The sequence below is a fragment of the Pelodiscus sinensis genome, chromosome 11, assembly GCF_049634645.1.
Source record: "Pelodiscus sinensis isolate JC-2024 chromosome 11, ASM4963464v1, whole genome shotgun sequence".
Taxonomy (NCBI): Eukaryota; Metazoa; Chordata; order Testudines; family Trionychidae; genus Pelodiscus; species Pelodiscus sinensis.
In genome coordinates, this window is record NC_134721.1 from 5,588,538 (window position 1) to 5,605,617 (window position 17,080).

The 17,080-nt window shown below is 44.7% G+C and overlaps 1 protein-coding gene across 31 annotated transcripts in view; it reads right to left on the minus strand.

The window, feature by feature from the left end:
* The window catches only part of MAGI1 (membrane associated guanylate kinase, WW and PDZ domain containing 1), a 554,446-nt gene that overhangs the window by 99,932 nt on the left and 437,434 nt on the right, over nt 1-17,080 (minus strand). For all 31 annotated transcript variants that reach the window (XM_075938530.1, XM_075938537.1, XM_075938541.1 and 28 more), the window contains 2 exons: nt 4,680-4,886; nt 882-1,092 (listed from right to left, as the gene is read on the minus strand). In XM_075938530.1, the coding sequence (XP_075794645.1) occupies nt 882-1,092; nt 4,680-4,886 (418 nt within the window). The remainder of the gene's footprint in view (nt 1-881; nt 1,093-4,679; nt 4,887-17,080) is intronic.

Here is a 17,080-nt window from a genome sequence, read left to right on the forward strand (position 1 = left end):
CGCGTCCAGACTCTCCCGATCTGCCGACAAACAGCTGATCGGCAGATCGGGGCAGCCATTTAAATTTAAATGAAGCCGCGATTATTTTAATCGCGGCTTCATTTCCCTCTTCCGAGCTGGCTAATCTACATGCCTCCGTCGACGGAGGCATGGAGTCTGGACACAGCCTCTGATAACTAGCTGAGGATAACTCTGCCTGAGGAATCTCTTATACTAGCCAGTCCTGTTTTAGCCACTGTTCAGGTCTGGAAAAGCTCTCTTGAAGTACAATTACAGACTATTATTTATGGCAGGAAAAAACTCAGTATTAAGACCATCTTAAGGCAACTGACACTACAAAGATAAGCCAAAAAGTACCCACCCACTGGCTCTACCAAAGACTGTCTGCCAAATGCTGGTTATACCCTGGGGAAGCCACAAGTCAGCATACAATTTGGATCCTTCTCTTTAATGAGAAAAGCCAAGTTAGTTCCCTGGCTTTGCTACTGACTGAGCATGGGGCTGGAGCAATTTCCCCCTCATCATTCTGATGTACACAGGCAGGCACTGAAAGAGCGCTCTTAGCGTCTTTTCATTAGGAGCTTTCATCCCAAACTAGAAAACTGAGCAATCATTTTAGTTGTTCCTGAACTCGCTCTGTAAAAACCCCGCAACAGTTGCCCCGCAAATGTATTGACTCTCCAACACCTCTGAGTTTAGCTGCATGATCCATTCAGGAAATGCACATGCTGCAACAACATCTTACAACTCGTCAAGATCTTTCAGTTCTCAAAAGCAGCCACAGACAGTAAATACACATGGTGTGTATTTGCATTTGCAGACAGCGGTTTTACATGCACGCGCGCGCACACGCACACAAAACAACAAAATACGAGCTTTACTCTATAAAATAGACTTCTCCATTCTCGGTATAGGCCATCTCCCAGTTTTCAGGTAGAGGACCTAGGTTTTCCTCTGCAGAAGGAGGTAGGTATTGAGGGAGCTTCTGAGATGGTTCCGTGGTGGGAACGGCGGTGACGCTATTATTCACAGGCGGTGGTGCGGTTTCTCTTGTACTATGTATATTGTGCTCGTCTTGGTCACCAGAATCCGCTGCAGAATCACAAAGAGGGTTATTGGTAACCACACTCAAATATCTGTACCACTTTTTCTTCCCCCTCCCAATTTGTTTGTGCCCAAACCTGCATTCGTGTTGGTTCCAAAGACTCACCTTACCTTTTGAAGTACAGGATTTGGGAGAGGGGTAGTGATTTCTCCTGTAGCTATTCACTCTCAAGTGAGGATGTAAAATCCCGATTAATCAGTTAACAGAACATTTAACCGGTTCGCTGGCTAAGTGAGATCCCTGGTGAGCTACCACCCCAGCCCGCAGGATTCCTGCTTCTGGCCCCAGTGCCGGGGCTGCCGCCGACTCCAGACCCGCCCAGGGGCAGGCCGCGGGTGGGGGGCTGCTCCCTACACCAGTTAACTAGTAAGGGTATGCTTACTGGGTAACTGGTTATCTGTTCAGATCCTTACTTTCAAGCCCCAATTCTGCAAACTGGGGTCCAATGAAGTAACTTAGTTCTATGGGGCTTTGAAAGGGTGCAGAGGCCCACATACAAAAAAAATCTGGTGGGACAGGAACCCAAAAGAATAAGATTTCCTTTCAGCAGAAGGAGTGGCTAGAAGAGTTTCTGACTTGCTTAGGGTACCTTAGAGCACATGTGCTACAGACAATCTGTGACGTGGTGGTGTTCTTTCCTATTAAACACACTTCCATACCAAGCGACTAACATACTTTATTCCGCTGTTTTGTACTAGCGTCGTGAAGCCCTGCTGTGAGTGGCAGCATGAAACAATCCGTTCTGCCCACAACCAGGGGGGCTTATAATGTTGCTCATCTCCAAGGGCCTTCCCTGTAAAACCCATGGCAATACCACAGTCCCAGTGGGCGGGGAGAGAACAGAGGGTTCTTGGATCCCTGAGACCCCAACCCAACCTCCAAAATGGGGACATTGTATGGGCTCTTGAACAACTCCTCACATCCTTAACCACTAGGAGCTGCTCCACACTATTTGGATTGCTGCTCCTAATTATACTACAGACTCCAGGTATCACCTACCCCGTGATCGACCCCAATCCCAACCTCATGTCACCCCTGCCTCCCAAGCCTCTGCCCTGCCTTCTCCTGCCCCGGCTCCCAACCCCTCCCCCAGTCCACACAGCCTCTACCAAACTCCCCCCCCCTTCCTCTTCTCTCCTCTCATCCCTCCCAGAGCTTCCTGAGCGCTGGGAACAGGTGGGCAGAGGAGAGGTTGGCCAGCATGACCACCAGTGCACAAGAGGCATGGTAGCCAGCTTTTAAGCCACGGAGCCACCTTCCCACGCGCACTACTGCCAAAAGCTCTGGCCTGCCTCTGAGACAGAGACAGCAGCGCAAGGCTAGGGTTGCCAGGTGTCCAGAATTGAACAGGACAGACCAGTATTTGTGCCTTCCGTCCAGTAAAAAAGTTCAGAAAATACCAGACATCTAAAACGTCCGATATTTTCTGTTTTTCCCGAGGCCTGGTTTGTTTTGTTTTTTTTTTTTTGTTCAATAGAATTTTTTCCTGGCATTTTTTTCATGGGTTTGGTATTTTTTGTGAAACCATCTGGCAACCCCGCAACCCCATCCCCACAGAAATTGTCACTGGTTACATGATTCCTGAATTAATAAAGGCATTTTAACATCCCTCGCTAGTGCACACACCCGATTCCAACCTTGTGGCCCATGGAGATGAAGGAGGGCCACGCGTGTGTCCCACTCACTAGCCTCGATTGCCCATCACTGATTTAGAGTGTCGATCAGGCCTTTGTTGACAGAGGTTAGAAACAGTGTTGTGCCTTGAGACTGGTCTACACTAGAAAATTGGACTGACCCAGCTATGCCACGCTTGGCAATGTGAAAATCCCTCCACACACTGAGCAGCAAGGTTCGGCCAACCTGCGTCCCCACGCAAAAAGTGCTAGGTCAAATGGTGACCTAGCTACTGCCTCGTGGGACGCTGGAGTGACAGGAGACTCTTCCCATTGGGCTTCTCAACCTATTTACCAGGGAGAGCGGCACACGCACCTCTCTCCATGCAACGTGGGCCGCATGGACACACGCATATATGAGGATGTCACATGGGCTGCAGCTGCGTGCCAATTGGCCCACACACAGGCAGAGAACCAATGATCTACACCGAAGCAGTACAAAAGCACAGCTGCAACCCTGAAGCGATACGGCTGCAGACTGCTAAGTGCAGACATAGCTTAGAAAGGGAGCTTTGCTCCTGGAAGGGGGTGGAAATCCATGAAAGCTTTCCAAACCAAGAGCTACTGGACAGCTAAAATCCCAACTCCAAGCCATGTAGGACCCCTGCCTGCTGTTTCTGGAAGCAGGAACGGCACCGATCGATCACGCTCTAAACCAGAAAAGATCAAGATTCGTTCGAAATCCTACTGCTGGTATCTAGCATTAGCGCCTTTAAATATTTTCAAGTAGAGATTGGCAAGTTTAAGAAACTAAAATATGACTCATTCCCCAGTCAGATCATTAGTGTAAACACAAGACTGAGACAGGTCCTCTGCAGAACAGGGAGAATAATAATATGGTTATTTCTGGCATGAAAGAGAGAAACTCTTTTGACCTGGGTGGACCAATGCTTTTCTATCCAGATTCTGTGCTTGTTTGGTGGAGACAAGAGACTGAAGTCTGATCTTACAATGACAGATTATTTGTATCTTTCATTAATTCACAGAATGGAAACACGGGTCGGGAGGATTTATAGCGAATATACATCTCCCATCTCTTCAAAAGGCAAAGCAGTGTGTTGTTTTCACAGCGAACTCCTCTAGTCAGGGTCTATGTTCCCATTAGAAAGGATCTTAATGAGATCTCAGAATGGCCTTTTAACAGCAACAGGTCCTGCAAGGGGAATGTGGTAATTGCAAAGTCACATGATATGAGGACTTATATTCAGCTGTAGGGAGTTTTGAAAAAAAAGTGGCGAACTGGGATAAGGGTTCCAAACTGTGTATGTGTGTGGGGAAGCGGATCCTGCACCCCCTTCTTCCCAGACCTCCGCTCCTGCTCCCACCTTCTCGCCCAGCCCCCGCATCCCCACCCTGCTCCTGCACCCTCCCTTCCATCCAGCCCTCCCACCCCTAGGCCCAGACCCCACACCCCAAGCCTGCTTCCAGGCAGCCCCTACACATACTCTGAACCCCTCATTTTGGCCCTACCCCAGAAACCAGGGGGCCCCACAAAATCTACTAGCCCGGGGCCCCCAGTGTCTGGTGAGAGAGGGGAATGTGGGGAATGTCTTTCTGCTTCTCATTTGGGGGGCCACATCAATGAAGAGGGGTTTTTTTGCTTTTCACTTCTGTGCGGCTCCTGCCTGATTTTTCTGTGGGTCAGTGGCGCCTTGACCCAAAAATGGTTGCCCATTGCTGCTATACAATTTCGTATGGGAACGGGATACCCATCTAGGTTAATCCCAATCATTTTTAAATAATCTGTGAGCTAGGGGAAAATGTATTGTTACTAGCAGGGATATTTCTAATCCAGATTACAATGTGGTTCAATCCAAAAGCGGCAGTTTTGCAGGACTCTGACGGAGAGGGGAAAAATGCAGTGTATCCTAGAATATGGACAAGAATATTTTTTGCTTTACCTGTAAAGCTACTGTTCATTTCAGGGACATCATCTTCATCCTCATTCTCCGTGTGCACTATGCCCGCATTTTGCATATCATTGTAAGACTTGGTTCGTTTTGGCGTCGACTGCTTGCAGTTGGACTGGAGGTTTTGCAAAGCATCAGTGGTAATCACTTTCCCACTGACGGGTTGGCTGGGAGGTTTGGGTGTTCCATAATAGTTACCTAGGCAATAGAAACACATTTGCATGTTCAAGTTTTTAAGCAGCAAGTTTTTTTATTCTTATTCCATCCAAAGATTCTCCCCTATAAAAAGGTGCGAGAAAGGTTCTTGTTTTGCAAACTATTTTTCACTTCTGGAATGAACCAGAAAGATTTCTTCCCTTTTAATTTATTCCTGTTGCATTTAAAAGTAGAAGCGAGGGTTGCATTGTTTAGGTGCACTGAGCGTACACGGACTAAAACAAAGGCAACTGTGGTGAATAGCAAAAACTTCAGCTCATTACATTTGAATTTCAATTAGTGGCCTTTTTATACATATGCACTGACACAATGCTTTGTCAGATTCAGGGTGAGCCCTGCAGAAAATAAAAAATTCATTACTTGCTATCACCAGATAAGGGATGAAAAGCTGGGGTGACAGGCTTTAATAGAAAAGTTCTTTTGGGTGGCTGTTGCATTTTTGAAAAGAAAGGAATCTCTCTCTCTCTCAAGGAAAAGTTTGTCAAAGGAAAACACAAAGTGGCAGCTACTTTCTTCAAAGAGAAATTGCAGCTCTTCGGGTCAGTTAGGGTAGAAGTGAACTAGTAAAATCTGAGAAGCAAGACTCTTAGGGGCAAATATCATCCTTGCCTTGGCTATAGCCACATGCAACTCTCTGGGGGAATTTTGATCCTTTCAGAGAGCTCCCATCTTATGGCAAAATCACTTCTACCCTAACTGACCCGAGAAGCTGAAATTCAGGTTCATGCAGGTACGTGCAGGCTTGTTCTAGTCAAGACGGCAATCTTCATAATGAAATATTTCAGCATTTCCATTCTACTTCACTTTGCACAAGCATTGACAAAGCCCAGCCATTTAGACCCCATTGTGCTAGGCACCGTTCAAACACGCAGCAAAAAAGGCAAAAATGCATAAATAAAAGTATAACATTCGGGATACAGTTATTTGAGATTATGGCCAAAAAGTCCATATTTAAAATATCAGTTATCCACACCAGTTTTAACAATGATTTTATATCTTCACTTCTGCTTTTGGGCCACAGAAATAGGCTTCAAATATTGTCCATTTAAATAAATATATTGTCCTTTTAATTTGCAGGGATCCCAAAACAGTATCAAACATATATTTTCTACTGTCTCCCCTTATTATAAATGTGCCTGTTTGTATATGCACACCTACAGCCTATAAACATTATTTATATCAGCCATAATTCTTTCAAAAAATTCTCTGAAAACATAGATATAGTAGATTACATTATACATACAGCTAGCTAGAAGACATAGAAGGAAATAATGATTTGGCATAAACATTTTATCAGAATTCAGCTCCTGCTGATAAAACCTTTTTAGCACATCACACCATTGTATATACTTTACATTCCTTCCCTCTGGTATATAGACGGAGCATATAGTGTGTGTGTATATACATATACACACAGCTTTTGTATATGTGTATACCCAGCTTTTCATCCCTTATCTGTATACATATACATACACCAAATGCAAATTATTCCTAATAAGTACACATTCAGCTTCTACATCACACCAAACCATAATGTATTTCAAAACATATTACAAAACACATACACCCCAGCCTATAGGAGAATGTGTTGTATGTGTTTAAAATTAATACACGAGTAATACACAGAGGAAGACAAACCTGCTGAAATGCAGTAATCCCTAGGTTTGCTGTTATTTAACAATGCCCAGCTACAGCTCACAAGAGCTTGATGTGCAAACCACATACAGTATGAATTTTAACTCATAAAACATAGCATTTATCTGAACTGGCATTTGAGTGGTTGAATCCATCTTCTCCTTTCAAGTTTCTACTCTAGTTCATCCCTGAAGCTCTATTTCCATCGGCCTTTGGGGTAAATTAAGACAGGAATCATGCCCCAATAGTCTGAGGGGGTTGTGTGCAGGAGGGAGAGTGAAAAAACCATGCAAACACCTGTGGACCCTCTGAAGGGCATGGGGAAAGGAGGCAACAGGACGCAAGAAAGAGTCTAGCCAGGAGACAGGAGCGACAGTTCAGGAAGGAGGGCCTCTGAGAGGAAAGCCAGCTTCTTCTGCTAAGCAAATCCCAGTTTGCCTTCTCGACTTACCCATCGTACTGCCGTCTTAGAACACACAGACTAGGGTTCAAAATTCACGGTTTCCGGAAATCAGGAGGATTCCCTTCCCAGAGCATTTAGTGGTGTAGAAATGCTATGACAGCAATGAACGGAGCATCATTCTCGGTAAGCTGCATTCAAGCCTGTATAAAGTATTAAGGAGCCAACTCCGTAGAGCAGATCAATGTTCAGCAACACCTTTCTGTTGTAGTCTTCATTTCGGAATCTTAAATGTACAGAGATGCATAATTTATAGGGAAACGGAAATGACTTCTCTGGAAAGAGCCCCTAATGGGGATGTCGAATCTTAAAGCAGGTGCAGTCTTTACTAGAGAAATGATTCTTACGTTCTATATGCTGTAAGGAAGAGGAGGAGGAGGAGGAGGAATGTGAGCGAGAAAGGCGGGGAAACATAAAAGAGGTAGGAAGAGAAGATAATCTATCCTCCTCTATTTTGTACTTCTCCAGTATTACTGGGCTATTCCTTTTTTAAGCTCTGTGTGTTTTACAAGGATACTAACAAGTGATTACAAAGTCCAACAAGCATATCAAATACATGGGCAGCAATTCGGCTTTGAGATGCGGCCCTGAACACAGATATCTTGTCCGGCGTTCATTTCAGAAGGGATTTTAGAAGCGGTTAGCACTACAAATTGGTAAGACACACAACGTTTTAGAGGAAGGGTAGAGAAGTGTGTAGCTGAAGCAGAGTTTTGATCATCTTAGTAAGCACATTACATAGATGTGCTGAAGAGGTCTCGAGGCCCAAAATTCCATTGCTCAGTTCAAGGAAAGGCTCGGATGATTTCCCTGCCTCTGATGAGTTCACCCCTCTCTCACCTCCTCTAGCAATGATTTAGACCCGTGGTTTTCAACCTGCGGCCCAATTAACACACAGCTGCAGCTCATGTCACATCCTCAGGGCCATACAGGGGGTTAGAACTCTACATAGATACGATGTATATCTGCCGATGTGCATAGTCATCAAGGATATAAATCGATATCCATGGAACCACAGGGCTCTCTCGGGAACTGCAGTGGGAAAAGGACCAGCATGGGCGGCCACCATTCACCTCACACTGGCAGGTCTGGCATGGCTGTACTGCCCTGCCTCCTCCCACAGCCCACTCCCACTCCTTATACACAGCTGTCTGCATCTCCTATCCAGGGGCGTGCCAGCGAGCCTGGTGCAGGCCTCCACAGATAGAAATTTGTATCCATCCAGGGATCTATAAGTAGTAGCATATCTATGGCTTGGATGCAGCCACATAGCCCACAGAAAGCTGCCTAAATGGCTCACAATGGTAAACAGATTGAAAGTGACTAATTTAGGCAGTGAATTTATAAAATCACGAATGGGAATGGCCACTTAAAAAAAAAATACAAAAACATCTCAAGTTGAATAATAAAAATCAGGGTTTAAAAAAAAAAATACCAGCCAACAGTTTCAGAATTATTTTTTGCTTTTGCAATGTATCACGTTGCATCAATGCTTTTTGGTCTCCCTCCTCCCCCCGCCAAAGGGAGAATCTCACTAAACTTCTCTAAACATACCTTTAACTCCCCTCTTCTTTCCAATTTTCCCAGCTGGACACTGTGTGAGATTACTCAGCTGCTCATTATCTTTCTTTTCACACTATACCTTTCACTGTGTGTACAGTAGACCCTCAGAGTTACTAACACCAGAGTAATTCACAGATCAGCCACACACCTTATTTGGAACTGGAAATATACAAGCAGGCAGCAGCTGACACCTCTCTGCACCTCCCCAAAGCAAGGACAATACAGTACAGGAAATCTCCGAGTTGAGACCCCCCTGCATTTGCAAAGATTTTTTTAAAAGTGGAGAAAGGGCCAAAAAACCTCTGACTTATGCCTTCAGCCCACATTTACAATGGCGCACGGTGCCTATCATCAATGAGGGTGAGAGTTACTATGCCCCTGACTTGGCAAGTTTCCCAGGGAACCAATCACGTTGCAAGTCAGGGGGTCCTGTACAGAGTTCAGTGTAAACTACTAGAACAATAAAGGGAAAGCAGCACTTTTTTCTGCACGGTGACGTTTCAAAGCTATATTAAGTCAATGTTCAGTTGTAAACTTTTAAAAGAACCGTATCGTCTTGCTCAAGGGTATGGACATTTCAGAATTACGGACAACCCCCTACATTTCTGAGGTGTTTGTAACCCTGAGGCTGTACTGTATGTACTATAATGTGGCAATATATTTAGCCTGTCTATTTAACTGAAAATGGATGGTCCTTGGGGTAGGAACGGATTCTTTGTGTGTATTCTGTCAGGGCACCTTGAAGATAAAATCTCACCATGAATAAAAGCTTCACATTGCAGAAATGCCATATAGGTTGGACCTGCCTAGTCGGGCACCTATGGGTCATGACCGTTGCTGAATGGTCAAATTCCGGCCTCTCTGCTGCCGGCCTCCAGCTCGGCTCCCAACCCCCTGGCTGGGCTAGGGCTCCTCTCTTGGCCCCCTGGCTGGGCCCTGGCTCTGCTCCTAGCTCAGTTCCCTGCCACAGGCCCCCAACCGGTCCCTGCTATCAGTTGCCAGGGCACTCTGGTCCAGCAAAATCTGTGGTCCTGCCAGACCTTGGATATTGCTGGACCAGAATCATAGAATACTAGGACTGGAAGGGACCTCGAGAGGTCATCGAGTCCAGTCCCCTGCCCTCATGGCAGTACCCAGTACTGTCTAGACCGTCCCTGATAGACATTTATCTAACCTGCTCTTAAATATCTCCAGTGATGAAGATTCCACAACCTCCCTGGGCAATTTATTCCAGTGTTTGACCACCCTGACAGGTAGGAACTTTTTCCAAATGTCCAACCTAAACCTCCCTTGCTGCAGTTTAAGCCCATTGCTTCTTGTTCTATCCCCAGAGGCCAAGATGAACAAGTTTTCTCCATCCTCTTTATTGACACCCTTTTAGAATGGTTCAACCTATACTACAGTCTGGCTCCCAAGACATCTACTGGAGACTAGGGATCTTAAAAAGTGATTAAATAGGTACCTTTAAAAATCTTTAGTGGTTACATGCCGCAGGCTCAGCTGTATAAAGCTTATACTGCAGAGCCCACATTGCAGCTGATGCTCACTGAAAGCTGGCTTTTAAACCGGCTTCCAGTGCATACCGGCTCCCCCGTGCTGGTCCCACTCCCTAGGAGCTGGTGCTACCCTGCGCTGCTGCCTCTGTATTACACGGAAACCTGTGTGTAACCATTACAGTAACCGATAAGCTCCTGTTTATCGGTTAACCGTTTAATGATTACACTGTTACAGGTCTCCCTGAGACTACTAAATCCAATGGAAATTTTCTTGTGTGCCTGAAATTCGTGTTGGCTGCCTTCAGATGAGTATATTTCTCTTTGCTGCTCAGTTCATTTGCACGGAGCTGCAACAGAGCACTAGGCCTTTGGAGCATGAATAGGCCTGCTCCTGCTACAGCCTTTGGCTCTTTAATAGTGAATGCGGCAACTAAAGGCGAGGTGTTTGCTCCAATACAACTCCTGTACAAGAAATGCAAAAGCAGATCCAGACTAACACGGCTACCCCTCTGATACTTTACAAGAAATGCCATCTAAAACTTCCGGATTCATGGGCACAGATGCAGAGAGGGGAGACACACGTCAAGGAAAGGGTCCTCTCTGCAGAAGATTTTGAGAGGGGGACACCAGCTGATTGAGAAGGGGCAGGAAGCTATGTTGTGCCTGTTTCTCTCTTTTTCAAAGAAAATTGGCAACATTGGTATAACTGTCATCTTCTGAAAGTCAGTTCAAAGGTTGAAACTGGGCTGCGTCTGTTTAGCTTCCAATATGATCAGGCAACAACCTTCCCACCAAAAATTGCCTTTTGTCACTGACTGTCGTCAGCAGCAGTTTGACCTTGATTTTGACCAATGGAAAAAAAACAAACAAACCCAAACTCAACACGTCAATGCTGAATGTAGTTCTCTCATATTTGCTCATGGGTCTCATCAAGTAGTTTCTCTCATCTTCAGAGATTCCCCCTTTTAAACTCCTTCTCAATGTTTGTTTTTCCTGAGCTGGTAGAACAGTGTTTAAAATATCCCTCATTTCATAAATTCAACACTTCTGTTTGGTTTGCTGTTCTTCGAGTGGAAAGTCACATCTATTTACTATTAATGAGTATTTGGATAACTGTAAGGAAGTCAGGAAAATGTTTGCCAGTCTTAAAAGCCTTGCTAAGCTCAGTGCATATGATCATCCATTCAGAAATTTCTACTGGCATTTTGAACATTTGCTATTGGTTGCTTTTTCAACTTCTGTATTAATTACGTCAAATCTCCAATCGGGAAGAAGCAAGACCACCCCTCTGTCTTAACAACCCAGGCACACACCACAAATAACAAATAGCAAACAAATAGTTTATGGACCACTCATCACCCAGAAATTATTTATTTCTAGCATCCTGCTAATAATCCTAAAGAAAGCATACGTGAAAAGATAACTTGATTTGTGAAAAATGCATAACCCAAAAGGGACTTAATTCATAACAAATGTAAGTGGTACTCAATAGCCCACTCAGCTCTAATTATTAACATCTTAGACAGCATCCATTACCCCCAGAGGATCCGAAAACATTTTACAAATGGCGTAGAGTAGTTATGCCCTGACTCTGAGACATGTTCAGCTTCTACAGAAGTCAATAGCAGAGCTGGAAGACCCATAGCACCTCTGAAAATTATGTCTGCTGTTCTGAATTCACTGAGTCTTACAGCGAGCACAGTTTTGCAATGATAAAAGAAAAGCTCTCGCTATGCACTGGGGAGCTAATATGGGCAGAGAGCATAGCCTGTCTTCAAAGCTCCAGTATTTTGCTTTGACAATGTTTCCACTAACGACTTACATCTTAAAAAGCAGACTCTGATGCATACTATATTAGTGCAAAATGGCAGGCTGGGGGAGAAACTTAGATAAATAGGAAAATTAAGCAGGGTCTCAACATGCAGAATCAAACTGTAATTATTAATGTAATTGTTTTTTGAGCCATGCCTCTTTTGTCTGCTCTCCACAAGAACCAAAACGATTGACCCTTAATTTTACTAAAAGTGTCTCTGTTCATCTCCAGCGAGAGAGCGCTTGTGTGTGATTAGCACAAGACAAATTGATTCCTGGAAATGGAGATGGGGTTACAGTGTTTTAGCTGCTCGCTTCCCAGACTGTATTTGGCTACGGATTTCTACGTTTAGATGTCAGATCTGGTTGCTGTCTGCAGGAATCACCTAACTGCAAGCCACATTGATTAGCAATTGCCTTGAGGAAACTCACGAGTATCCAGGCAACCAAGAGACGGCCACAGATCCAGCATCTGGAAGGGGAAGCAAAGCACAGCATGGTTTTGCAGTAGGCAATGAAAGAAAGCTCTGAGAAATTAAACTGCAATGTATGTAAATCAAATCTTTGTATTTCGGAGTCTCTTGAGGTGGTTCAAAATAGGCTCGCTGGGACATTAGTCTGCATGTTTTGTTGGGAATTAGCCCAAAGGTTAGAAGGGGCATATTTTCATTTACGGCTTAAATACTTGGGAAACAACCAAGAATCTTGCCCAAACACCTCACTGGCCAAATAGGGGATTTTCATTTGGGCCCAATGAATTAGGGGATATGGACACTGAACTCCCTTGAGTCCCATGAAAAGCCTAGACATAATAAATAACTTAAACATCATTTTTCCACCATGTGGATAAATCAAAATCATTTAGAGCCACTAACAGAAAATTATTAGATATCATTCCAGCCACATGGCTACTGTTAAAGCCGTATGCAGCTGCACACAGACAGATGGAATGCACACAATTAAAAATATTCACAGAGCTAAGGCACCTACAATATCCGCTTCCCTGGTTACACTTTAGCATTGAACCACAAGGGGGGAGGTTCTTAATAGGTAAACAGGAATATCTTGACGCCGCAAGGCTGACTGACCCTTTTTGCAGTCAGGCAGGGACCATGAATGTTAGCATAACATTAGTGTAGCTGTTGTACACACACACAGTCTGGTAAGTATATACAAACACAGGTGCACGCATATATGGATATAAACATACACACAAAAGTGCTGTGAAGTAGTGAAACTGCTGTCCACACCATATGCTCTCTCTCATGTGAACCCACAAAAAGCAAGGAACAGGAAAGACGATTAACAGTACATATGTTCTGCTACTCATGCCACAAACACTTCCCTCGCTGTTACAGCTGCCTCACCTCTGAGCCGTTTCACACATATCCCTGCGCCAGATTACCCCACTGTCACACGCGTTTGGTGTGCTAGGCGATTACGTTGGGAGAAGAACAGGCACAAGGCAGTTCTGAGGTGGGGTGGGAGGCGGGTGCCCTAAGTCAGAACGAAGGCTGCTGTCAGCAGTATGTGATAGTTATAAGAGAAAGGGGTAAGGAGCATTCTTGTAGGTGGAAACACAGAATGTAGGCTGTGTTCACAGTGGCTTACCCTTTCACTGCCTTGCTTTTGGGACCAGGTGTCAGGAAGGCTGTGTGCAGAACAGCCCAAGTGGCCCCATAGCAAAGAGCTGTGTGTCCTATTTCATACACGGTTTTTTGAATGGGAGTTGGATGAGGTGCAGGAAGGGGCCAGAGCTGCAGCAGAAAACGTCTCATCCGTTAGCAGCCGCATATGAGCCTTTCATTGCTGCAGGATAAAATGTGACAGTAAGCTTAGGTCGCCACTGATATTTCATGTGTGCTTGGCACCCGCCAATGAGGCTTGAGTATGTCAGCTCCCATCATCCTTGTATGTGTCTACCCTCCATTGATCTGGCTTGTGTGCACAGCACATGCACCAATAATAGCTAAAAATTACCCTAATTCTAACATTTAAGAGCCCCCTGAAAGAACAAAATTCCCCTATGCTTTGCACCAAAAGTCCTCAAGATCAAATTTTCTACCAAATGTTGTGCAGCCAAACAGTGATTTTAAGAGGTATCAAACCACAATGAGGAAATAAGGAAAAGCTGAATAAGGAAAAGTTATTTATTTATTCCCATGAGATAAGAACTAAGGGTCACCAAATGAAATTAATAGGTGGCAGGTTTAAAAACAAACAAAAGGAAGTATTTCTTCACACAACACGCAGTCAACTCATGGAACTCCTTGCCAGAGGATGTTCTGAAGACCAGGATTTTAACAGGGTTCAAAAAAGAACTAGATAAATTCATGGAGGACAGGTCCATCAATACATATAGCCCAGATGGGCCGGAATGGTGCCCATAGCCTATTTGTCAGAGGCTAAAAATGGGTAACAGGAGAGGGATCACTTGATAATTCCCTGTTCTGTTTGTTCCCTTTGGGGCACCTGGCATTGGCCACTGTCGGAAGACAGGACACTGGGCTAGGTGGACCTTTGGCCTGACCCCATTCTTATGTTCACAATGAAGTGTAGTGCTGCTGCGGAAAAAATGTTTGGCCAGAGGCAAAGACAGCCCAATAAAAAGTTATGAACCAATAAAAAAAACCCAGAAAATTCAAAGGACATAAAACAATTAGCTGTCTGTGAATTTTCACACCAATTATCTACTGATATTTTGAGAAAAATGGGAGTTTGTGTTCCACTTTAGAACCTTACATATGAAATAGTCACCCGATGCCTCCATATCTAACACACACAGAGATGCGTACTTCCTTTTTCACCAGAGAAAAGAAAAAGAAAAACACTAGGCCAAGGGGGAGCAAAACATCTTTCCACACTATGCAGATGTTAATACATGGATCTTTGACACCATACACTGTAATGGCTCGAAAGGAGCCATGATGATTTATTGAGTCAATCTGCAGCATGAAGATGTTAATAAGCAGATCTTATCTTATTAAGTGGAACATGTTGTTCCGCTACGTGTGCATCCACAGCATCTGCTACCCCAGTCTTCAGATCGGTCTCTTCAGGTTTTGCGTACCACGGCCACAGCACTCCTGCGTTGGCAAGATGAACAGAATGCAAAAGCCACAAAGCAACTAGGACAATCCAAACTAGATATTCTATAGAAACAGATGGGAGGAAGAGGGCCAGGGGACAGAGACATGAGCAGAATAAACACATCAGAAATACTAGGCCAAAGGCAGTTTCTTTGAATTCAAGTGCAGGAATGTGAATGCACCAGGGACTTTTGCTGCTATTCTAGCTGGACGGTAAAGGTAGCTGATTACAGTCATTAAGTACTTGTAATCAGGGTCTACAGTAGCCAGTTCAATATTATATATGCTAATAAGTCACCCATTACTTCTTAAGTGATGAAACCAATGCAGATTACTTACTCCTTTTCTTGGCACTCACGCAACGCCAGTCCCGAGAATGAAAGATGATGTCTTGACAATAATGCTGTATAATTTAACAACCCTTCACACATTACACATTACGGCACTTTTTCATCTGAGGATCACTAAGTGCTTCGCAAGCGTTCATTAATGAAGCTTCATAACACTACAATGACACTCACCAGTCACCATTCAAGATGCTACATTTAAAAACAGTACTCAAAAATAAATAAAAAAATCACAGCAACCGTGTTCACCAGCCTGCATGTTCACACAGCCCCTAGCTCCACAGGGGCCGATTCTCAGTGTGCCTTTGGTCATAATGATTATATTAATCATTATAATTTGAGAAACCATGCATTTACCCCTCTATTTGTCGCAGAAAATAACTGTGGACACATTGCAATCTCTGCTGATCTTTGTACAGGGATTACAATAGGTGTTACTATTCTCCTCTCCAGATCAGTAAACTGAGGCACAGAGCAGTTATCTGACTTATTTAAAGCCCCAAAGAAAGCCTGTGAAGAAGTTGTGAGTCACTACCCAGTTCTGAAACACGGAAAAGGATTCCTGCATGGATATGCATAGCACCTAGGAGAGCCATGATCTCGTCATACTGCGACTCATATGCAAAAGCAATTAGTAACTGTGATAGGGTGTGCATACCCTGCACTGGTCTAAAAAGGGCTAAAACTTTGTGGGCAGAGGAAGTCCCGCCCCTCCACCCAGACTGGGCATGCTCCAACTGCTGGATCAATATAAAAGGGAGCAGCTTAGGTCAGTCTGGGCTGGACACCGGAGAGAAAGGACCTGCTGCAGGAGCTTCTGAAGTAACCCAGCCAGAAACCAACATGACAGGAGCTGGAGACCCAAGAGACCATATTGAGCCTCCAGAGCTGGTGGGGAGATGGGTGCTGTGGGGCTGAAGGATCTTGAACCCATGTGGATTACTCCCTACTGGGGCTGCTACCCCAAACCCCTAACTTTAGCCACTAGGCTGTGCTGCCCTGAACCCTAGGGCTGTTACTGACTCTATCCATTATGCTGTGCTGTCCTGAACTCAAGGGTGATGATAAAGACTCTGGCCATTAGGCAGCACTACCTTGCATCCAGGGCTACTAGACAGACCACCTCAGGGTGATGGACTGTCTGTTGTAGACCGCCTATGGACGGGCAGCCGAACAGGTGACATCCACACCCCAGTACCCAAACCCCATGGGACAGGATGTGCACATGCTGTGACAGGAACCTATAGCATTACTTCCACGGCACCAGTAGGAACTCTATGCACCGAATACATGGCAGGATCAGCCACACACCTGCGATGATATTCTATTTGCCATGAGGGGTTCAGGTGAAGCACGATCTAAATGGACTACTCCTTTCAGTGGGGTGGAGCACATCCAACATATCACCATGGGGATGCTACATTTGATCACCATTGCAACTGCTTTGGAGGATAGGGTCATCATTCAAAACGATCTGGGCAAACTGAAGAAATGGTCTGAGATAAACAGGATGATGTTTAATAAGGACAAATGCAAAGTGCTCCACTTAGGAGAGAACAAATCCGTTTCACACATACAGAATGGGAAGCAACTTTCTAGGGACAAGAGCTGCAGAAAGGCATCTAGGAGTCATAGCGGACCACAAGCCAAACATGAGTCGATAGTGTGACACTGTTGCGAAAAAAGCAAACATGATTGTGGGAGGCATTAGCAGGAGTATTGTGAGCAAGACACAAAAAGTAGTTCTGCTCAACTCTACACTGGTTAGCTCTCA